Source organism: Rattus norvegicus, chromosome 8 (genome assembly GCF_036323735.1).
Source record: "Rattus norvegicus strain BN/NHsdMcwi chromosome 8, GRCr8, whole genome shotgun sequence".
Lineage (NCBI taxonomy): Eukaryota > Metazoa > Chordata > Mammalia > Rodentia > Muridae > Rattus > Rattus norvegicus.
In genome coordinates, this window is record NC_086026.1 from 115,966,596 (window position 1) to 115,989,023 (window position 22,428).

Below are 22,428 nucleotides of genomic sequence, written 5' to 3' on the forward strand. Positions count from 1 at the left end.
GCAGATTGCTGAGGGTTTCGAGATCTTCAACACTGCTTTTGGTGCACATGGGGGTGGAGGTAGGCTTGGGGAAACAGGTTCGATCCAAGAACCGAGGGTTAAAGCGCAGACGAGCCTAGTGGCAGCTTGTGACCAAGAGAGGGCGCCTGGAACACCTAGGCCTGTTCCCACCTCCTGCCCAGCCCCTTTCCTACTGCTCTCCCCACCCGCCAACAGCACACGCCATTCTCCTGCGGAAGACCACGCACATTTTCAGGTACCACCCTGGACTCTCGACTCTCTCTCTCTGCGTCTCCACTCAGAACCCACATGCCCCAAGTCTTCTCACCTCGGCTCTCCAGGTCACTTCTCTCTGGGCTACCCCTCCTTCTCGTGCTCCCTCCAGACAGACTCAGGGATCCGGAACTGTGGCCAGTGAGCCGAGGGAGCCTTGGCAGCGCGGGCGACCGCAGCGTCAACTGGTTGGGCTCCAGCGGCTAGCGCTCTGAGCACCCCGCGTCCCTGGCAGTCAGAAACTCCAAAGTCCTTGCTGACCGGTGCATGTGTTTCTGCTTCTGGAAAAAGGGCCTTCATCCCAAACAAACTTGGTTTCTTGCCTGTGTTATTAGTTCAGCCACAGTATGATAGTGTTGGTTTAGATGAGGCCAATCAGGACAGTATTTATCCTTGGTTGAGCACTATGTCCAAGGCATGTGTAAGTTTTTCCCCTCATACATAGCTTCATTTAATATCTATGAGCTAGTATTGAATAGACCCATATACCAGTTTTACTAGCAGCAGATACCTTAACTAGTAGAGACCACCCTGATTCTTCACTTTTTGCATAGCTTTCCTTTTTGTCTTCTCAAGACAGGGTTTCTCTATGTAACCCTGGCTGTCTCTGAACTCACTCTATAGACCAGGCTGGCCTCAAACTCAGGGATCCACCTGTCTCTTCCCCCCAAGTACTGGGACTAAAGGTGTGCGCCACCAACCGCCCAGCAGGTTTTCTTAAATTTTTTATGCGACATTCGTAACTCTGCCATGTTTCTGTTAAGACACTTAAAGTCCAGCATCAAGCAACCAAGTTTGAGCGGCAGAAATATGTGCTTTTCCTGACCTTAATTCAGATCCTAGAGACCTGGTAGTCACCTAACTGCTCCCTGCCGCTCCCAGGCAGGGGTTCCTTCCTTCCTCATCAGCCTGGCTTTGAACTGCAGGCACATCACCATCGGGCATGGCCAATGTGGAGCTGAGTGAAGGCACCATCCAGGTGCGGGGCCAGAGTCTTTTCTTCAGAGAGGCCCGGCCTGGCAATGGGCAGGCTGTCCGCTTCTCTGTGCTGCTGTTACATGGTATCCGCTTCTCCTCTGAGACTTGGCAGAACCTGGGTACTCTGCATAGGCTGGCTGAGGCTGGCTACAGGGCTGTGGCCATTGATCTGCCAGGTACTTCTGGGGGTAGGGCTTCCGTGCCAGGGTTGGGGAAAGCTTGAGGACGGAGGGCTGGAAGGATTTAGCCAATCTGGTCCCTGAGCTTGACGGAGTTAGGTAGCTAGACCTTTGAACTTGTCAGGTCTTGCTCTAGAAAGGTCAATAAACTGATTTGCTGTTTTTCACTGGTACTGGGCCTGTGTCTCGAAGCCTCTGGGCTCATTCCCCTTCCCTCATCTGTAATGGTAGGTACCACACTGCTGCTGGTGACTGTCCCTAGTGAGCACAGAAGGAGATCATCTGTGTGAAATGCATTAGCTAGTACTTGACAAGCAGTAGAGGGTGCCCAGCTGATTGGAAGCAAAGTACCTGGAGAGAACCATATTGACCGTCTGGTGATAGCACTAACCTTCTAGAGCCTTGGGAAGCATGACAGGGCCTGATGGATGGCTAAGTACCCGGTCACCTATTTGCAAGCACAGTCCTTGAGCTGGGCACTTCCAGATTGCTTGACAACCTGAATCGCCAGGCCCCACCCCTTTTAGTGTCTAGTGAGGAATTGGAGACATAGCCTATCTGACAGGATCTAATCCCCTCACGGGCTAGAGCTGATACAGTTTCAGGTTTCAAGGGCAGATTTCCAGCCTGGTCAGGCTTGCTTCCAACAGTGGGTTGGGCTGAGCTCGGAGGTGAAGATCTACACTAATGTTGTTGTGGGGGAGGGGCGGCTGGTAAGTCCCACTGCAGAAGTAGTCTCCTCAGCTGTGATCTCCCAGCACCCCAGGGTCAAGTCAGGGCTCGGTGCCTTTTAAACAGTTAACATGCACAACTTTAAATGACATATTTAAACCCCCTTTAAGGAGAGGGGGAAACTGTGCAGCTGAGGAGGGCTGAGAGGCCTCACCCACGGTCATCTTTAGAGTAAACAGAGAACGAAGACTCAGACCGGTCCTGATAAAGACTCCAACGCTTCACTCCTTTCAGGACACTGTTAGTTTGAAGACAAACGTGGAAGGGATTGTCTCATTCTCGCCACCGATATAATACACTGGGCTGTGGGTGGATGTGAATGGATTCAGTCGACTGGGTGTTATATGAACCTGGGCACGGAGTGGTTGACCTAGGAGCACTTGCTGGAGGAAGGGACCCTCCCCATTCATTGTCCCTGTCTCTCCTATGCCCGAATCCCTGCAGGTCTTGGGCGATCCAAGGAAGCAGCAGCCCCTGCCCCTATTGGGGAACTGGCCCCTGGCAGCTTCCTAGCTGCCGTGGTGGATGCCTTGGAGCTGGGATCCCTAGTTGTGATCAGTCCATCATTAAGTGGCATGTATGCACTACCCTTCCTCGTGGCCCCTGAGTCCCAGCTCCGGGGCTATGTACCGGTGGCTCCTATCTGCACAGACAAGATCAATGCTGCTGACTACGCCCGTGTGAAGGTACCGCATGCATATGTGTACGTGTGAACGTGACACGGAGGTGGTATCTCAGGAGCAAGGCAGGGTCCATCCCTGGGCCATCTTCATGTGGGAGCTGGGTGACCAATGGGATGGTTTCTGCAGACTCCTTTTGGTTGACTTGGTGAATTACTAATGCTAACCTCTGTATAAACTGTGTTCTGGGGAAAGTACAAAGCCATGTCCCCACCTGCCGGATCAGCTTCTCTCTCCTCCTCAGGAGGGCAAGAAAAGACCAAAGTGGTGGCGAGGCCTGAAGCTAACCTTTGTAAAGTGGGCTGGTGCGACAAGTCCCTGACTCTGTCCCCTTTCCTTCCTCTCAGACTCCGACTCTCATTGTATATGGAGACCAGGACCCCATGGGCTCCTCCAGCTTTCAACACCTGAAGCAGCTGCCCAACCACAGAGTGCTGGTCATGGAAGGGGCAGGGCATCCCTGTTACTTGGACAAGCCGGATGAGTGGCATACGGGGCTTCTGGACTTCCTGCAGGAGCTAGCTTGAGACTGAGTCCGGCTGATAGGGACGACAGACTGACTGCCTGCTCTAGGATCTCTTGCTGTCTTCTGGTCTCTGGCTTGTGCCTCACCTGCAACAGGTCTGTCTATGCATCTGTCTGTCTTGCTGTCCTTTCTGCTTTTCTCTCGCAGTGACAGATCAGATCAAGGAGGTAAAATCAAGTGGGAAAAGCCTTGGATTCAAGGAGAGATCTCTGATTGTGGGTAATCCATGAGCTTCTCCTACAGGCTTCCGCTTGGCTCTCACTCCTGCCTTACTTTACTTTCTGGTCCATCTCCCTCTTGAGCTGCTCTACAGAGAAGTCCATTCCTTTTGCTCCCCTACCCTTAAGGCCACATATAACACGAGTGTATGCTTGTTTAGATTTATCCCACACCCAAACAGAACCTCTCCCTTGGGAGCAGCACAGGGGTCCACATGATTGGCCCAATGCCACGTTCTTGTGTAGCATTGCATCTCACGCTGACACAGGTACATGTGCTGTTCCCCCGAACGAAGGAGGGAGCCTTTTAAGAGATTCATTTGCCAGAATAAAAATGTAAGCACCCCTAGGAGGGAGCCTTTTAAGAGATTCATTTGCCAGAATAAAAATGTAAGCACCCCTTAGGTTTCTCTTACTAACCCCTTGCAACTGGTCCCAGACCAGAATTGCTTCCTCAGAAGGGAAGGTGCACCTCTCTGCTTTTCAACCTCCCCGTTTTTCTTTTCCCCTTCTTCTTGGGGGGCTGCACGCCTCCCCTGGTCATCAAGCATGAATCTTCTCAGCCAAGCCCATTTCCTGCTCTGAGGTTTGGGAGTGGGATAGGGAGACCGACTACGGAGGTCCCTGGAATAAAGTGATACAATTAGACCTCACATGCTTTTGCTGTCTCCAGCGCGCCGCCCCTCCCCCTTCCCCTTGGGACTGCCACTGTGGGCTCCTCCCCCACCCTGGCGGGACCAGATGGTCCCCCTGCCCTTTGTCCACTAGGCCAGATGGAGGGAAAGGGAGATTGGATTCCCCTCCCCACCCACACACATCCAGGTGCCAAAAGACTCAGCCGAGGGGGGAGGTGTAGGTCAGTGGGACCCACATGAGCCGATTACCGAGAGGGGGAGAGAATATCTGCTCTGAGATGGGGGAAGGGCGGGCCCAACTATCCCCCCCCCCACAAACACACACACACACCCCTATCCCTTTCCTAGTAAAAGGAGTTAATGGCACTCTGACCCTTAGAACCCTAGCTCCAAAAGGAATCTGGCAGTAGATTTGAAGGATCACGAGACAAGGTTGCTTAAGGGCCACACGTATCTCAGGCCCCTCCTCCAGTTGGTCGGGTAACCTCTGCTGGGAGGACCAGGGCAGGGTAGTGCGGACGCCGTAGGTGGCGGGTCTAGGTGGGCTGGACTCCAGAGTGAAGGATGGTGAAGAAGCAAGAGCCGGGGCAGGGCGGAGGGCGGTGGGACAGAAGCCCGGAGGCGCGGCCAGGACTGAGATGAAGGCTGCGGGGAGCTCCGCAGAAGCGCTGGGCGGGAAGGACAGGCCGGGCGAGAGCCACACAAGGAAGATCCGGGGCCCCTGGTGAGCCGCAGGGGAAGGGTCTACCGCTCCCTCCCGGAAGCGGCGGATGCTCCGGGCGCCGGACCGCGCGGGGCGGGGCGGGGCGGGGCGGGCGGCTGCGGCACTGGGGCTGCTGGGGCGGGCCCGCCGCGCTGTAATCGGATCCGGGGAGGGGGCGGGGCCGGGCCAGGCGGGCCGGGGGGTGGGGGTGGGGGGGCGCGGAGCCGGGCTCCGGGCCGGCCGGGCTCCGCGCCTGTCAAACCCCTCATTGTTCGCAGCTGATGTCACTCGCAGTTGTGAGCGGCCGCCTTTCCCGGGGACAATGTGGGACTGAGCGGCCCAGCCGCCGCGCCGCCGCTGCCGCCACCGCAGAACAGCCCCAGAGAGGTAAGGCGCGGGCCGGGCGGGGCACCGCGGGCCATTGAAGTTTGGGGGTTCGCTGGGGGGGGGAATCCATTCCTGTGTACAACCCGACCGCGGGCCTGGGGGTACTGCGAGGAACACGCTTTCTGCCCAATGCGGCTGAGGCCTGTACAGGTGGGGGGCGTTGGTTTTCCAGGGGAACACCCCACTTCAGGGAGGGGTTTCTTGGACCTTGGGTACCAGGTTTGAGGCTCTCACCCTGTTTGCCGTTTCTGTCCTTTGAGCTTGCTCTCAGTTCTGGACCTCATGCCCCAGGTTCGGGTTTTTACTTCGCCTCTGTTCTCATCTGCCATTCTCTGCAGCTCCTGGCTCATACACACCCCTTCCCATTCTCTGCAGTCCTTAGAGGAGCCAGACACAGACCTCCAGGCCAAGGTGGATGGAGATGATAGTTGGGAGCACAAAGTGTTCTCCCGTTTCCTGTGGCTCACCGTCTCTAGCTCTGACCTAGCTTCTTGGCTGGGGTACTGCAGAGGGAGGCGAAGGGGCTCTTACATACTTAAACCTGGCATGATGTATCCCTGACCAGGAGAGGGAGGTACCCACCTCCTCACTCTCCTAAACCAGGCCCGCCATCTTGAGACCTGTGGCACCCAGGGCCCCGCCCCACCCCGGCACCCAAGGGAATGGTCCTCAAGGGGGATGTACCTTGGTCCACTCACACCCCTTCTTTCAGAATGCGTGGCTTTGGGTCCCCACCAAGCCAAGGATGGTTACCTTCTTCCTGGACCAACAAGGCATGTGTCCCCAGGGTCCCTGTTTTCCCCATAAACACCAAGCTTAGGTCAGGAGTTGATCTCTGACTCTTAGTGTTCACTGGGGTCACCCTGGTGGCCTCGGGGCCAACACCTGGGAGGGTCTATTGTTTTTCCATTTGAGAATATTATCCTTCTTGGTCCTGGAACCCCCTCAACTTTCAAAGCACCCCTATCCCAGCCCCCACCCCATAGCCTTCATCAGCATGCAGGCTCAGACTGCCCAAACACAAGGGGATTGTTCTCTTTGCATGCTCAGGGTGGGGGGCTGGGAGCAGGCGGCCCACACACCCTGGCAGGCCCAGGCCGCAGAGAGGCTGGCTTGCCCCACCCTGTGTCCCCAGACAAGCTCTGTCCATCGGCCCACTCTCCTCCAGCCTCCATCACCAACGCTTAGGTCCTGAAGGGCTCTAAGCTGTACAGGTGGACCCACGGGTACTCCTGGCCTGCCTGATGCCTCCCATGCAGTCCTCTAAACAACTCCCTTCCTCCCTAGGCCTCAGGTCCCTCTCTTGATTGGTGAGGCTTTTCCAGTTGTGATTGGCTGAACCCACCTCTATGCTGTGAAACCTATCTCACACTCCCGAGTTCCTACCAGCCCCTCTTCCTGCTAGGGGAACCAGTCTGGTTTCTCAGAATTCTCAAATTCCTCGCTTCAGCACCATGGAGCCCCTGGGGCTGGGAACTCAGCAGGAACAGGGGCTGGGATGCTGAATGAAGACGGAACTTGGAGTTCTAACCAGGCACGTCCTCAGTGCTCACGTGCCCACGTGCTCAGTCCCCTAACCCCAGGATTCTGAGGCCTGATGGTGAAGGTCTCTGATATTCCAAGGCCTACGAGCCCTAACTCCTCCCCTTACCCCCAGGGCCAGGTCTTGTCTCAGATTTCCTATTCTTCTGTAGCAGAAAGATAGGCTCAGAAATGTCCACTGGGCCTCCTTTGACTTGCAGCCGTGTCTTTGGAAAACTCAGAAGCCAGAGGAATTTTGCCTGATTTGATGGTGGGGGAGGGCTCCATGGAGGAGGGGGCTTTTGAGAAGAATTTTGTCAAAGAGTGAAGGGCTAAGTATTTTAAGCTAGCAAAGGTTCTGTCTGAGGCTCGGGGTTGCTAGACCTATTTTGTAGCCTGGTGTGTATGAGAAATGGGGCAGAGATGTGACAAGAGAAGTTGGTAGGGGCTGGACCATGGAGGCCTCCGTTGCTAGTGCCCAGGTCAGGTCTTAATACTGCGGGTCTTAGGGAATCATAGATGGTTGTTAACTAGCAGAGTGAACATTCAGCATGGAGATCTGCAATTAGAGAGCTCTCTCAACTTGGATAGACAGCACCAGTACTGAGCCTGGCTGTGAAGACTCTTGGGAGGCTCTGGGGAGGCTAGAGCATTTCTGTCACTGACTAGTTTATCAGCTTCTAATCTTTCTATGCTCCTCTTCCCTGGAACTTTATAAGACAGGCTTAAACCAGGGCCTAGAGGTTCCCTAGTTCTCTCCTCTCCTCCCTCCAAACTAGGGATGATTGGCCTTCCTGAGAGGCTGAAAGGCTGAGACTGGGTCTGAGGATGCTGGACAGGTTATATGGAGACCAGGTTAATCAGCAAGGTTGAGCGTGCCCATCGTAGGATGGACAAGGGAGTCTGGAGCTCTCGAGGCTATCAACCTCCTCCTTCCCAAGGCCCAGTGGCCACACTCCTGCCACACCCTGCCATGCCTGATGCTCAACCATTCCCCAGCATCATCGGGTGTGGCCAGGATGGCTGTTTTTGGAGTAGGGATTGGAGGAGAATGTTAGGATAGGATTGCTAAGGGGAACATGCTGAGCATGAGATCTAGGGTGAAGTTGGAGACTGGATTTCCACAACCTTCCCCAGCCCAGGTGGGTCCACAGTGTCTAGTGGTCCAGACTTGCTGGGCAGTAGAGCAGAGGGAATCCCCCGAGGGGCGGGCCAGTCTACTTGGTTCAACTGGCCCCAGGAGCCCTCCCCTCCTCTGGATTGTTCTCCCACTAGAACAAAGCCAGCGAGGACACTTGATCCCTGCGTGTGGGGGGGAGCTGGCTAAGCCCCTGGCCCTTTGATTGGGCAGCTGTCATGGGAGAGAGACAGCTGGGGGGGAGGGGCAGGAAGGGGGCAGTCACCATCGCTTACACAGCTGTCACCCCCTCCTCCCCCAGCCCCTTCAGCCAGAGTGGCAGGAAGCCAGGTTCAGAAGGAGTAGGCACTTGGTCTGAGGAGGGGGCCTGAGAAGCAAGACGGAAGGCCTGAGGTCAGAGGCTTGGTCTGACTGTGGGATGTTCTTGCCAAGGAGTTCGGCTGACCAGAGGGGGCTGGGCACCCTCAGAGGTGAGCTGGAGGTCAGCATGGCATGATGTGTAGCTGCCACGTGGGTGGCCCAGCAGAGACCTGGGGCCCACCGGACCGAAGCAGTGAAAGCAGGGCATCTGGTCATGAATGTCCAGTGAGGCTACTTATGCACAGGGCTCTGGGAGAGAGGCCTGGAGGAGGGTCAGAGGCCTTATTCTTTCCAAAAGATAGGAAAAGCTCCAGCGTCTCCAGAACAGGGTCGCAGAGATACCAACCGCTCTCTCTCGCCCCAGCTCCCCAAACAGGGCAGGTGGGCAAATCCAGATCCAGGCTAGGGAAGAACTAGGCCAAGATCACCTATTGGATTTGAGGCAGTGGGTCTTTGCTGCAGACCCAGGCATCTTCACGCCAAGACTGAGCAGTTCTGTCCACATTTCCATCTTTCCTGGGGTCACAGAAAGTGAGGAGATGATATTAAGGGTTGCTTTTAGATTTCCCACTATATATCACTCAGTTAGAGTCCACAGAGTTCTGGAGCTTAAGATTCTATGATCCCAGAAAAGTCATCAGTCTTTCCAGACAGGATGAACAGCCATAGGTCAGGCAGGCAGGAACTCCCCTGGCCACCAAAGTCTAAACTCCATTTCAGAAAAGGACTTAGAGACCTAGACTGAAACAGCTTCAAATGGGACACAGATGGAGCCCGGTCGAGTCCTACACTAGCTTGTTGGACCCTGTTCTTCCCTCCACTCCCCTTCTTTCTGTGACCTTGGGCAGATTACAGACCCTCTAGCTGTTAGGTTGCCCTTGTGTGCAGCAAATTCGTCTGTTCCAGTCACCAGCGCGTCTGAGCACCCTCTCTAGCCTGGCTCTGAACTGAGCCCTGGGGACACAAGGAGAAGGTGGCAGCTTTGGCTCCTGTTCTAAGGGGCTCCCAGGCTTGGCTGTCCAGGGAGACAGAAACTATTCACGTCATCACAGGCGCTTTGATGGGGGAAGTGCAGGCGGCCAGGGAATGTCTAGCAAGGGCAGCCAGCATGAGGTTGGCCAGGATGCCCAAAGAACACAGGCCCCAAATCTATTGCTGGTTTCCACCCTCTGGCGAGTCTATGGCAGAACTCAGATGGAGACGTGGGCATCCAGGAAAAGGCACTTAGGAACAAGGTTGCCATCCTGATGGTCTCCAAAGCAAGGAGGAAAGGAGACTGTGTCTGGTACAGTACCTCACTCAGGTATCCAAGAAAAGCCAGGTTAGGAACTTCCTATGCACCCATACCCAAACTCAAGCCGGCATTCAGAGGAAGGCTTTGGGCAGAGCCCTGCAACCCTGACCCTCATGTCAGGGTAGGACAGTGGGTTGGCAAAGGTGCTCCCATTGGGAACACTTATCCCTTGCTTCAACACCCTTCTGGGCAGAAGGAATTCTTATGGTTAGTGATGTCTAACCATAAGACCCGTTGTCTGTCCTCCTTGGGCTATGGTCCCCAATGAGTTCACCATCAAGTCTGGGCCTTGAGGAGAGACAGCCGCTGCTGAAGGATTTCTGAGGAGGATTAAGGTTCAGGATTAAGTTGAGGCATGAAAAGGGGGTCGGGTGGGGAGGGTTGGCGGCTGGGCTAATCCCAGTAGCTAATCTCAGGCTCGGCCTTGCTCCATCAGTTAATGGCCTTGCCATTCCTGCAGCCCACCAAATCCTTCTCTTACCCATTACCCCATACCAAAGAGACAGATCCTTTCTGCTGTGTGTGGAAATTGAACCCCAGAGCCCCAGTGACATGTTTCTGGTACAGTAGTGTGTCCTGGGTGGAAAACGTGACCAGTCTCTATGCTTCTTACTGTGTGCGGGCCATTCTGAGCACACAGGAAATGGATCAGAAATAACCACTGTAGAGAGAGCCCACCTTTACTCCCGTGTCAAAATTGAATGGATCGTGCCCAGAGCCATTTGCAGTGACCCTCTCTTCTTTTTTTTTTTTTTTTTTTTTTTTTTTTTTGGTTCTTTTTTTTGGAGCTGGGGACCGAACCCAGGGCCTTGCGCTTCCTAGGTAAGCGCTCTACCACTGAACTAAACCCCCAGCCCCGTGACCCTCTCTTCTAATGACCCCTGGTCCCTAGGAAATCACCTCAAGGGCTCCCACCTCAAACCTTTACCAAGCTCAAGCTCCCTCTTTGGTCTCTGGAAGCAGATACTTCATATTTAGAGTATACTTTTCTGTCTAATTTCTTTTAAATGGGTTCTTAACACATAGCCCAGGCTAGCCTTGAATGAGAACCTTAACTTGGGTGCATCCTGAGTTTAAAGGCCTGGGCCACCATGCCCGGCCCCAAGTACACTCAACCGTAACTCCACAATGGAGGCTCAATCTACAAGGATCCTCTCTTCCAAGTCAGGGAGGAAGCTATCCTGTGGTTTCTCATACATGTCCAGACCACTTCATTAATACCCCTCTCCTCCCATGCTGGTGCTCAGGCCCAGGGCAGCGTATGTTCTAGGCAAGCATTCAACCACCGAGCTATAATCTCCTGCCATCCTTCTAATAGCTGGGAGGAAGGGAGCAATAGTCAAGGAGTCTGGGTATCTATCACATGGTTATCTTATTTTTTGGTTCTTTTTTTTTTTTTTTTTTTTTTGGTTCTTTTTTTCGGAGCTGGGGACCGAACCCAGGGCCTTGTGCTTCCTAGGTAAGCGCTCTACCACTGAGCTAAATCCCCAGCCCCTGGTTATCTTATTTTAACGTTCAGAAACTTGGGAGTGTAGGATTGAATTGTTATTTTCTAGGTTGGGTGACTTAAGGCCCAGAAGGCTCAAATGACCAGGATCACACAGCCAAAAAGCACACAAATACACTGGTCAGAAAGGCTGGAGAGATGGCTCAGTGGTTAAGAGCACTGACTGCTCTTCCAGAGGTCCTGAGTTCAAATCCCAGCAACCACATGGTGGCTCACAGCCATCTGTAATGGGATCTGATGCCCTCTTCTGGTGTGTCTGAAGACAGCTGCAGTGTGCTCATATAAACCTTTTATCTTTAAAGCATGGCTCTGGGGTTCCCATGTGAGGACAGTGTCAGGAAAACTAAGACTCCTCTCAGACACTCTTCTCTCCTGCCCTCTCCAGAGCCAGCTGAACCACAGCGTGGACACACTGCCCGGCCACTGTGGCCCCAGCCCCGCCTGACAGGATGAGCAGTTCAGATGCGGGGCTGGAGGAGGAGCCAGAGCTTAGTATCACCCTCACCCTGCGGATGCTGATGCATGGGAAGGTGAGTGGGTGGGGCTGGCACAGCCTGGTGGTAGCACATGTCTGGTCTCAGTGCTTCCTCCCTGCCTGAGTGACAGGAGGAGCTGGGCCTGGAGCATTCATCTCATGTGAATCCACTGTTGTTATCTTTGCAGGAGGTGGGCAGCATCATTGGGAAGGTAGGTGTCCATCCCTGCCCTGTATACGCCCCTCGACAAGAGCCTTAGCCTGGTAAAGAGGTGACCGCTTAGGAATCTTGGTTTTTGTCTCCTACAGAAGGGAGAGACTGTAAAGCGAATCCGGGAGCAGGTAAAGATGTGGTAGGGGAGGAGCCCGGGGTCCTGATGCTGAGGGTAGGGGAGGTGATCACCCCCCCCCCAGTCACTCCACCTGTGATAAATAAATGCCCAAGAAGAATGGCAGTTTCTAGCCCTGGCTGGGGCCTAGGGAGAGGGGCAGAAAGATAGATTCCTGCCACCACTGTGGGGACAACGCCTGCTGCATAGTGCTTGTCCCACACCTTCAGAGCAGTGCCCGGATCACCATCTCCGAGGGCTCCTGCCCTGAGCGAATTACCACCATCACCGGCTCCACGGCTGCCGTCTTCCATGCAGTCTCCATGATCGCCTTCAAGCTGGATGAGGTTTGTGCCTAACTGGGGTGGGAGTCTGAGGGTGGCTGCCTGTGAGAAACCTGACCCTGTCTCCAGATAGCAGCTATGGGGGAGGGAAGGTCAAGTCCAAGGCCGAGTTCCCTTGGAGGAGGTCTAGGGAGGAGGCATTCTCCTTATTCCTCTTCAGGAGAGTTCTTGAGGGAGGGTGGGGGAGTACCGGGGACATACCTGGCTGACTCCCTGTCCCCCTGCCCCAGGACCTTTGTGCTGCTCCTGCAAATGGTGGCAGTGTCTCCAGACCTCCAGTGACCTTGCGCCTTGTCATCCCTGCCAGCCAGTGTGGATCACTGATTGGGAAGGCAGGTACCAAAATCAAGGAGATCCGAGAGGTGAGCAGGGAGAGCTTACCACCCGTAGGGGTGTGTCTTCTACCCTTCGATGGGAGAGTGAACTAGCGCTCCTGAAGCACTCTAGGCCTTTGTTGCCTTTTGCTTGGCTATTGGAGTCTACAGGGGTGGTTACTGTTTTCTATTTGTAGACTACAGGAGCCCAGGTGCAGGTGGCAGGGGACCTGCTTCCAAATTCCACAGAGCGTGCTGTCACTGTGTCTGGGGTGCCTGATGCCATCATCCTGTGTGTTCGCCAGATCTGTGCTGTTATCCTGGAGGTGCTTCCTCGGGTGGGAGAGAGGGAAGGAGAGGCCCCGGGTGCTTGTCAACCATCCAGATTGTATGGCTGTAACACTGGGCGGGGTGGGGTAGGCAGACTACAGCTGTAGGTTGATCGTAAGTTTTAGGGCGCCCTGGGATGCATTCTCCCGAGTCTGTGGGAATGCCTTAACGCTCTTGGGAAGGCCTGGGAGGATCCTGACAAAGCTTCTCAATTTGTGCCTTCCAGTCCCCACCCAAAGGAGCCACTATCCCGTATCACCCGAGCCTCTCCCTAGGCACCGTCCTCCTCTCCGCCAACCAGGTGAGGGAAGCATCTGGAGAGGTTAGAAGCCTTACCGGAGAATGGGGGATCAGGGTGGAGGAGGGAGAGGAATAAAGAACTGGGGGGGCCTGAGGAAGGGAGGAGGGGACGGGGAATGATCGGACTAGACTTCCCTGACCTGTCACGGTGACTCCCTTTTCAACTACTTGGTTCCCACAGGGTTTCTCTGTCCAGGGTCAGTATGGAGCAGTGACCCCTGCAGAGGTAAGTGAGCCGTATCCTGAGACACCCCTTCCTGGATTGCCCACCCCATCCCCTCTGACCTCTGACCCTGTTCCCTGGCCCAGGTCACCAAGCTCCAGCAGCTCTCAGGCCATGCAGTTCCCTTTGCGTCACCCAGTGTGGTGCCAGGTACGCAGTTCTCGCTCAAGGAGACAGCCAGCTGCTGGGCACCCCTTGCAGTGGGCTGGGAGGCCCATTGAGACCTAAAACCAACTCAGTCCCTCTTCTCCTCCTCAGGACTGGATCCCAGCACGCAGACCAGCTCGCAGGAGTTTCTGGTTCCCAATGATGTAAGCAGAAGCTCGGGGGCTGCGGGTGGTAAGGGGATCCCAGGGGTCTAGCCCTTGCTTGAGGTTAAATTCTGCCTCCCCTCTAGCTGATTGGCTGTGTGATCGGGCGCCAGGGCAGCAAGATCAGCGAGATCCGGCAGATGTCAGGGGCACACATTAAGATCGGGAACCAAGCGGAGGGTGCTGGGGAGCGGCATGTGACCATCACTGGCTCACCGGTCTCCATTGCCCTGGCTCAGTACCTCATCACTGCCTGGTAAGCATGGGGCGGGCAGCGGGGAGCACAGGCGGGGGGAGGAAGGGAGCACCTCCTGTGCTCTGGAGCAGTTCCCCGGTGCTCCTCAGCTCCTCCTTTCTTTTAGGTATCCTACCTAAGTCACCTATGTTGCCTCGTTTACGACTTCTGTATCGTTCCTCATATCCTGTCTTATCCTTGTCCTTTTCCTCAGATCTTCTCTCCTATTTGTCCTCTTTTTTTTCTTTTTTTTCGGAGCTGGGGACCGAACCCAGGGCCTTGCTCTTGCTAGGCAAGTGCTCTACCACTGAGCTAAATCCCCAATCCCCTATTTGTCCTCTTACCCTGTTTTGTCTGCCTTTGATTTCTGCCCTCCCTCCCTTCATACCTTTCCAACCCCTCCCTCAAGCACACCCAGCCCATGCCCGCTCCTGTCTACTCCTCTATCTTTTGGCTGACCTCATGGCTCCTGTCTCACCCCCACCTTTCCCTTCATCTCCCCTCTGTATCCCTCTCTCCAGTCTAGAGACGGCCAAGTCTACCTCTGGGGGGACGCCTGGCTCAGCCCCCGCAGACCTGCCCACCCCTTTCTCGCCACCCCTGACGGCCCTGCCCACAGCTCCCCCAGGCCTGCTGGGCACACCTTATGCCATCTCCCTCTCCAACTTCATCGGCCTCAAGCCTGTGCCCTTCCTGGCTCTACCACCTGCTTCCCCAGGGCCACCGCCGGGCTTGGCGGCCTACACTGCCAAGATGGCAGCGGCCAATGGGAGCAAGAAAGCTGAACGGCAGAAATTCTCCCCCTACTGAGGCCGGCTGAGGCACAGGCGGGGGCAGGCAGGACCGCCGGCAGGGGCTGCCTCTACATCCTTCCTGCCCAAGGAGACTCCACCACGGGGTCTCAAGCGCCAGTAATGCCAGACGCATGGATGCACCCCCTACCCTGCCCCATCTTTGGAGATCCTCCTCAGAGAGGGGACAGTTCCTGGCCCAGGGTTCTAGGAGTTTGGCAGCCCCAGAGCAGGGGCTCCACCCCTTCAGACCTATGCTTGGATGCAGGGAGTAGCTGGGGCCTCCCCAGTGCCCTGCCGTGGGAGGGGCTACTCGTGTCCTCTCCATCCCTTTGGGCTTCTTCCTGCTGCCCCAGTGGGAATTGGAGGAGAGTGAGGGGTGGCTGGGGCCAAGCTTCTCTTCATCCCCTGCAGATCCTGCTGCTTCCACTGATACCCTTTTGACTGGAATAGACTGGCTGGGCTTGTCCGGGGGGCAACCCAAAGAGAGGGCTCTGCCTATAGCAGGGGGTGTGGCCTGGGGGGCAGGGGCCCAGTTCTCAGCAGCAGACACTCTGTACAGTTTTTTTCAATCCCCGTTTTTGAATAAATATTCTCAGCGACCAGAAAGCCGTGAAATAATACTAGTGTTGGGGTAACAAAACTTCCAGGGAAGGGATGTAACTGAAACCCCAAAGAATCCCAGTCTGAATCCGCCAGCTGTCTTTGACCCACAGTCCTTTCCATTCTGTCCATTCTGGGGTGAAACCACAGGGCCCTTTGGGTGGGGCGGTGTTCAATCTCCTGCCTTTAGCACCAGACCAATCAGGTAGTTTTCTGAGCAGCTTGGGTGATGAGGTTGAATCGAACAGACCAGCTTCTCCATGGTACAGATGGCAGGGAACTCTGCACGCCTCTCCACTGGTTCCTCCTGCTGTGGTGAAACCCCGACCCCGTCCAGCTTGGCTCATCCTTCTGGCTGTGAGCTCTTAGGACCCTCTTCTTATTTTTTTTTTTTTAACCATGCCTGCCTTTCTCCTCTCTGCACCAGGGAGTGAGTATTCATGAGTTCAAAAGGCCTACACTGGAGGGGTCCTCAGTTATGATGGTGCAGCATACAGATGGGAACAGTGAGGCCCCTGAAAAGGTAGGATTGAGTACAAGACAGGTAGTCTTCTGCCCAGAATCAGGTTCCTAAGAAGCCTTACCAGCTAAGTACCACCCCCTCTGCCACTTCAGAGCCATTAGTGCGTGCAGAGTACCTGCCACAACCTGAGCAGGGGGTAGATGTGCCCTATGACCCCGCCCTCCTTAGCCCAACTCAGGAGAAATCTCAGGTGGCCTCTGACACTCTCGGGCTCTGTCCAGCCAATTCTCGGTTCTGTTCTGGTGCCTCCGAGGGGCCTAGGGCAGGGTCCTTGCAGAGTCCCTGGAGGCGCTGAAGGAGTGTCCGCAGGTCCCAGGCTTGCGGTGTGCAAGCTTTCGGGGCCCGAGGTAGTACTCCGCGGGTGAGGCGGCCCAGCGCCAGGCGCACCGGGCGCTGCAGCAGACCATAGAGAAAGGGGTGAGCCGCGAAGGCGGAGTAGGCTACCCAGGTGACAGCAGCCTCGGCCGCTGCGGCGCGAGCCGCGGGCGCCAAACACGCGCAGGCATAAGGCAGCCAGCAGGCTGCAAACTGGCCCACGGCCAAGGCTGGGGCCAGGGCCGCCTTGCCCCCAGGCAGACGTGGCCGGAGGGAGGGCAAGAAGGAGAGGCGGCTGTCCAGAGAGTCGGAGCGGGGCCGGGTACCGCGCGGGGGCCGGAGAGCGGCGCGCCGCGCCACCAGGAAGATGCTACCGTAGGCGGCCAGCAGCAGAAGGGCAGGGAGCGCGAAGGCTAGCATCGCCCAAAGTGGCCGGAAGGGCCCGAGCCCCCCGGCCAGGACGGAGCAGCGAGCCGGAGCTGGAGGTGGCGCGGGCGGTGGCCCGAGCAAGGAGAGTGCGCCCAGGAGCGCGGCCGCGGACCACACCGCGGTGAGCACCAGCGCGGGCGCCGGGCGCGCGCCTGGCCGCAGCGGGTGCACTATGAGGCGGTAGCGCGCCAGGCCGAGAGCGGCCACGCCGAGCGTGCAGGCGGGAAGCAGTGCTGCAGAGAGGAAACGCGCCGCCCGGCACGACGAGGGGTCCAGGGGTACACTTCCCAGCCCGGGCGGCGCAGCCAGCAGGCCCAGAGGCATGATGGAGGCGGCCGCCAGCAGGTCCACAACACACAAGTGCGCCAGGTAGAAGGCATCTTGCAGGTCCGGCGTGCGCAGCACCACCACGAGCAGAGTGCCGTTGCCCAGCACGGCCCCCACCTCTACGAGAACCGCCAGGATAAACCCCACCGAGCCCGCGAGTTCGGTGACGCTTAGCCCCGAGCTGCTGGCCATCTGAACGCTCAGGCTTCACTGGGGTTGCTATAAGGGGAGCGGAAATGGAGCCTCTGGCTCCAGGATTCCCATCACCTGTCCCATGCTCCTCAGGGCCCCTCACCTCGTAGGCTGCCCAGGAGGTGACTCCGACGCCCAGGCTGCCATCTTCTTGCGAAGTGTAGTGGGCCCTATGGGTGAGCTAGGCTGAGCCTGGCTCGGCTTTCTCCCCCTGCCCTAGCACGGCTCCAGCAACTCAGCCTCTGTGGAGATGGTACTGGCTGTCACTCTGATGCTTCCCTTTGAAGACACACACAGTTTAGTAAGGGAGGGTCAGGGCCTGGTGCCAACCCCATTGGCCCTAACAGCTGCCAGCTGGAGACTGGAGGCTCTTCTGTGAAACTGCCTGAGGGTACAGCTTACTGAACCTAGACCCTTCCCTGCCTTGCTCAGGGGTGGGGCGTGGGGACAGTTTGGTCAGGCATTACTTTTCTCAAGGTAGACCAGGAATCAGGAAAAAACATTTAGGTTTGCTTACCCCCTCCTCCTCCCCTCCCCCGCCTGCTCCCACCCCGGAGGTCTGAAGGAAGGAGAGAGAGAGAGAAATCTCAGGGCATGGCACAAAGTGGCTGATCAGCCAGTATTACCTTGGCACATCATCTTGCAGAGTACATGTGAAGAGGAGGCCTTGGCTTAGTGGGTTTTGTACTTCGACAGCTGGCAAAACAGCTCTCTTCTAAAGACCCTGCAGGTGCACCATTAACACCACTCCTCCCCAACCTCAGAACTAGAAGCTTGAGCTAACACCATCTCCACATAAAACAACAGTCCTGGCCAGTCAGTATGTAGCATCCCTGCCCCTCTCCCCCAGGTAGGTGGCTCAAGGAAAGCCCTGTAACTCCAGAGTGGCCCATGTTCCAGTTATAATCACCCAACCCCTTGAGAACCCTACCTGGACACTGAGAACTGAGCAGGTGTCTGAAGTCTCCCTTGAACCAGACTTGAGTCTCCCTAGGACTTTGATTAATGGCATCTCAAACATCCTATGTCCTGAACAAAACGGGGACCCTTGACTGTTCCTTAACTGGCTCCTTGCAGGATCCTCTTGGCAAACTCCTACCTCAGGATAGAGCTTCCTAGCTTTCTAGCTTTCTCTTCTCCCACACCTGATCCAATCTGACAAAGGTTCAGGGAATCCAGTCATTCCTTATCACCAATACCACGGCCCCTCCCATATGGCTACCCACCCAGAGTGTCGCAGCGTTTGCCTAACTGGCCTGGCCTCAGTTCCCGCACCTCAAGCTGCTTAACTGCTTTGTCCTTAGGTCTTTCCCCACCCTACCTGCCTGTATCTGTCCTTCCCAGGCTTCTCTTGGGGGAAGATTCAGTCAACGGAAGTTATCAGCAGTAAACTAGAGAGTGGGAGGAAGGCACATGACGTTTCCCCTCATAGCTTAGCCTAGGCCTCTATAGCCCTCTGTGGAAGGCAACCTCTAGCCCCGTAGAAGGAAGCTATGGTTTCCTTCCTGGAGGCTCTTCTGTGTTCTTGATGGTGCAAGGTGGACCTACTAGCATCATCACTGTCTCCTCCCATTGTCCATCTAGCCTCTGGGTGGTGGGTGGTGATGGCTTCCTTGCTATTGTTGCCTGTCTTTGGATTGCCTCATTGTCTCCTGTACGAGCATCTCTGTTCTTTTCCTGTATCCAGTTCCCTTGGCCTTTCATTATCTTATGTGGTTCCTATCTTGCCGGCTGGGTTTTTTTGTTTGTTTGTTTGTTTGTTTGTTTTTTACCAACTTGTCCCCTACAGCACCACACTCTTAGCAGTGGCTGGAGGGGACCCTTTTTAAAAATAAACCAGGTGGCATCTAAAACCAGTACCCTTCCATCCAAGAGCTGTCTCTCCATCATCAGTTTGAGCTCCTCTGGGCCTCCCAGGCCGTCTTCTGCTCATCCCCACCTCTCCTCGCCCACCATGCTGCAGGCACAGTAGTCACTTGCTGTTTGTGTAGCTTGCCCAGCAAACTGCTCTGGGGCGGGGGTGTCTTTGCACTGCTGATCCCATGACTTGCTCTCTTGTTTCACTATGGTTTGTTATTTTTGAGGCAGGATCTACCATAGTCTAGGCTGGCCTCAAACTCATGTAGCTAAGAAGGACCTTATGTTCCTAATGGGTTTCTAGGGATATGCTACTGTAGCTAATTTTTGTTCTGGTATTTACTTCAGTTTTCTGCTCACAAGAGAGGCCTGCCTTGACCGTCCATCCCAAAGCACCCCAGCTTCAGCTCCCATTGCTCCGTTCGCTGTGCTTTGGTGGGCTTGCTGGCACTGTCCTCTCCTGATGTTCTGTCTATGTGCATGGTCATCTGGAGCCTCTCTTCCTGGGCCCAGCAGCCCATCAGCCCTCAAGATCAGGTTCCAGCCTGTTGGTGTGGCTCATCCCCTGACAGACTTTGATAGGTCACTGTCCAGTGTCCCATCATTCAGATGGGGAGGTTGCGGGGGGAGAGGAGAGGCATTGCTTCAGAGCATATAGCTGGCACTCTGGTCACCCGCTTCCTAGAGCTGGTCCACACTGACATCCCTTTCTTTATTTGGCCACAGCTTGGATGTTGTTTGCCTCTAGAGCGTGAAGCTGGATCTTTGAGGTGCTCATTCAGAGAATGGAGAAAAGCCAACTCTTTACTCTTCTCCCCACCTGACAGGCCTGCAGGTGTGGGGCAACCTCATGGGCCTCCACAGCCCAGGGGAAGCTCAGTGGGATCCATGGGAACAGCAAATGAGAGACAGAGTCTAGAGAGGACAAGGAAGGGGGGCTGGGGGTGGTGGTGGTTGGTGGGTGCATACTCCTTCACGAATCACTAAACTTAATTTAAAAAATGGACATCAGGTATAGTGCGTGGTACCTGCTTTTAATCCCAGCACTTGGCAGGCAGAGGCAGGTGGATCTCTGTGAGTTCAAGGCCAGCCTCCTCTACATAGTGACCATACTGGCTACATAGTGAAACCCTGTATTAAAAACAATAGAAGGGGTTGGGGATTTAGCTCAGTGGTAGAGCACTTGCCTAGCAAGTGCAAGGCCCTGGGTTCAGTCCCCAGCTCCGAAAAAAAGAAAAAAGAAAAAAAAAAAAAGAAGACAAAAAAACAAAAACAAAAACAAAAAAAAAAACAATAGAATCCCATCAGGCAATGGTGGCACGTGCCTTTAGTCCCAGCACTGGAGCACAGGCAGGTGGATCTCTGAGTTCGAGGCCAGCCTAGTCTACAGAGTTAATTCTAGGGCAGTCAGAGTTACACGAGCAAAACCCTGTCTTGAGCCCTCCCCCCACAAAAAAAACAACACCAAAAAATAGAATTCTTTATAGTGAGTGTATATGCCTGTGTAAATCTGTAAAGGATTGTTAAGGAGATAAACCAAAACTCAACATAGTGGGCTCACTCCAACAGATGAGGGGGGATGAGGAGAGGGGCAGGGAGGGTCTTCCACTTTATTTAATTTATTACTGCTATTGGGAGATATTCTGGGGTGCTCTGGTACATCCATGGAGATGGATGGGTCCTCAGGTGGCCAGGTGTCATAAAGGAAGCTCGCAATCATCTGTAACTCCAGTACCAGGGGATCTGATGCCCTCTTCTGGTCTCTATGGGCACCAGGCCCACAAGTGGTACAGACACACGTGCACGCAAGACACCCGTACACATAAAATAAAATGTAAACACACGTTCTATGACCCGAATAACAACATGAACTGGGTGTGACAGCAGACACAACTGGAACCCCAGCACTTGGGCAGATGAAGAGTTCAAGGCAGCCTAGGCTACATAGCAAGACCCCCATCTCAAAGAAAAAAAGTTAGGAAAGAGAAGGGGTGAAGGAACATTTTCCCATTTAAAGAGATACTACAGGAAGCAGCACGTGACCCACAGACAGGGCCTTGACCTCGATTTCTGGCACCCGCACCCCAGGCTAGGACAGGGCTATCTAGATGACAGCTGTCAATCTTTGAGGATCGCAGAGCCGTCCTCCTCTGACACAAACTCAGCTTGTCTATAACATCCAGACACGAGACACACAGGGATGCCTGGTTCGCCTGGCAATGTTTAAGCCAAGGAGACAGAATCGGTCTCTAAATGGAGGTTTCTGACTTGATGGTGAGCCTCCTATTTGGATATTAGAGGGGACAGGGTGCTCCAGGGGTAACCTTGGGGGCGGGAGAAGGATGCATGTGGCCATTATCAGCTTGTGTGAGCACATGCTTCTGGATGTGCAGCTGGAGTGTCATGTGCAGGGCCACCTTGGGAGAAAGGAAGCCTGTGGTCAGCCACTGTAGCACAAATAAGCTGGGTTAGACCTCATGCTTAATAAACCTGCCTGTGAGTCTGGGATGTAACTCATTGTTGGATCACCTCCCTTAATATGCCCCAGGCTCCATTCAGTCCCTGAGCACGAAAACTGAAATGAATGGCTGGAGAGGTGGCTCAGCAGTTAAGAACAGACTGTTTATTCTTCTAGAGGTTGTGAGTTCAATTCCCAGCAACCACATGGTGGCTCACAACCATCTGTGATGGGATCCGGTGCCCTCTTCTGGTGTGTCTGAAGACAGCGACAGTGTACTCCCATACATAAAATAAATAAATAAATCTTAAAAAAAAAAAAAAAAAAAAAACAAGGGCTGGAGACATGACTCAGTGGTTAGGAGCAGTGACTGCTCTTCCAGAGGTCCTGAGTTCAATTCCCAGCAACCACATGGTGGCTCACATCCATTTGTAATGGGATCCGATGCCCTCTTCTGGTGTATCTTAAGACAGCTAGTGTGTACTCAAATAAATAAAAATTTAAAAAAATTAAAAAAAAAACAAACAAACAAAAAAACAACCTAAAATAAAACCTAAGAAAAACTGCCAAATGCTGGAGAGAGATGCAAGGCAGTGGCAGGATGCGTTAACCAGTGCCTCTTCAAATATCACCTTAGGAGGCAAGAGTCTGGGGCCACAGCCATGACCAGGCTAAGAGGAATTAGAGGGTACTGGGGATCACTCTTTTAGATATAGGGGGGCCTGGCAGGGAGAGATGAGACGGACCCAGCAATACCACTATTCCAAAGGAAATGAAACCAGTGGTTTGCTGGTTTTCAGCCCTGTTCACAACAACCAACGTGCACATCATTCTGTGCCCCTTGGTAGGTGAATAGGCAAAGAAAATGTGTGGTCATACGATGGAATACTATCTAGCCTTTAAAAGGAAGGAAATGCCGTTGTTTGAAACAACATGGGCGG

The 22,428-nt window shown here is 54.7% G+C and overlaps 3 protein-coding genes across 5 annotated transcripts; 2 read left to right on the forward strand and 1 right to left on the reverse strand.

The window, feature by feature from the left end:
- Nucleotides 1-196: 196 nt before the first annotated feature.
- On the forward strand, nt 197-4,234 carry Abhd14b (abhydrolase domain containing 14b). Its single transcript, NM_001007664.1, has 4 exons — nt 197-256; nt 1,200-1,427; nt 2,607-2,848; nt 3,190-4,234. Exons 2-4 carry the CDS (start codon nt 1,217-1,219, stop codon nt 3,367-3,369), a joined length of 633 nt encoding a protein of 210 aa, NP_001007665.1. The 5' UTR covers nt 197-256; nt 1,200-1,216; the 3' UTR covers nt 3,370-4,234.
- A 921-nt stretch (nt 4,235-5,155) lies between these two features.
- Nucleotides 5,156-15,392, forward strand: Pcbp4 (poly(rC) binding protein 4). Of its 3 annotated transcripts, none has more exons than NM_001191883.1 (13): nt 5,156-5,311; nt 11,517-11,661; nt 11,795-11,818; nt 11,916-11,948; nt 12,166-12,282; nt 12,510-12,641; nt 12,791-12,919; nt 13,150-13,224; nt 13,405-13,449; nt 13,533-13,596; nt 13,705-13,757; nt 13,844-14,013; nt 14,514-15,392. In NM_001191883.1, exons 2-13 carry the CDS (start codon nt 11,581-11,583, stop codon nt 14,800-14,802), a joined length of 1,212 nt encoding a protein of 403 aa, NP_001178812.1. In that variant the 5' UTR covers nt 5,156-5,311; nt 11,517-11,580; the 3' UTR covers nt 14,803-15,392. The 3 variants fall into 3 exon arrangements, with proteins under 3 accessions (NP_001178812.1, XP_063121888.1, XP_006243865.1); XM_063265818.1 differs by having other exon boundaries at nt 5,171-5,311; nt 14,120-15,392; XM_006243803.5 differs by having other exon boundaries at nt 5,171-5,311; nt 14,711-15,392.
- Gpr62 (G protein-coupled receptor 62) lies at nt 15,341-17,427 on the reverse strand. The gene has a single exon (NM_001398913.1). The coding sequence runs from the start codon at nt 17,170-17,172 to the stop codon at nt 16,096-16,098; it is 1,077 nt and encodes a 358-aa protein (NP_001385842.1). The 5' UTR covers nt 17,173-17,427; the 3' UTR covers nt 15,341-16,095.
- Nucleotides 17,428-22,428: the final 5,001 nt, after the last annotated feature.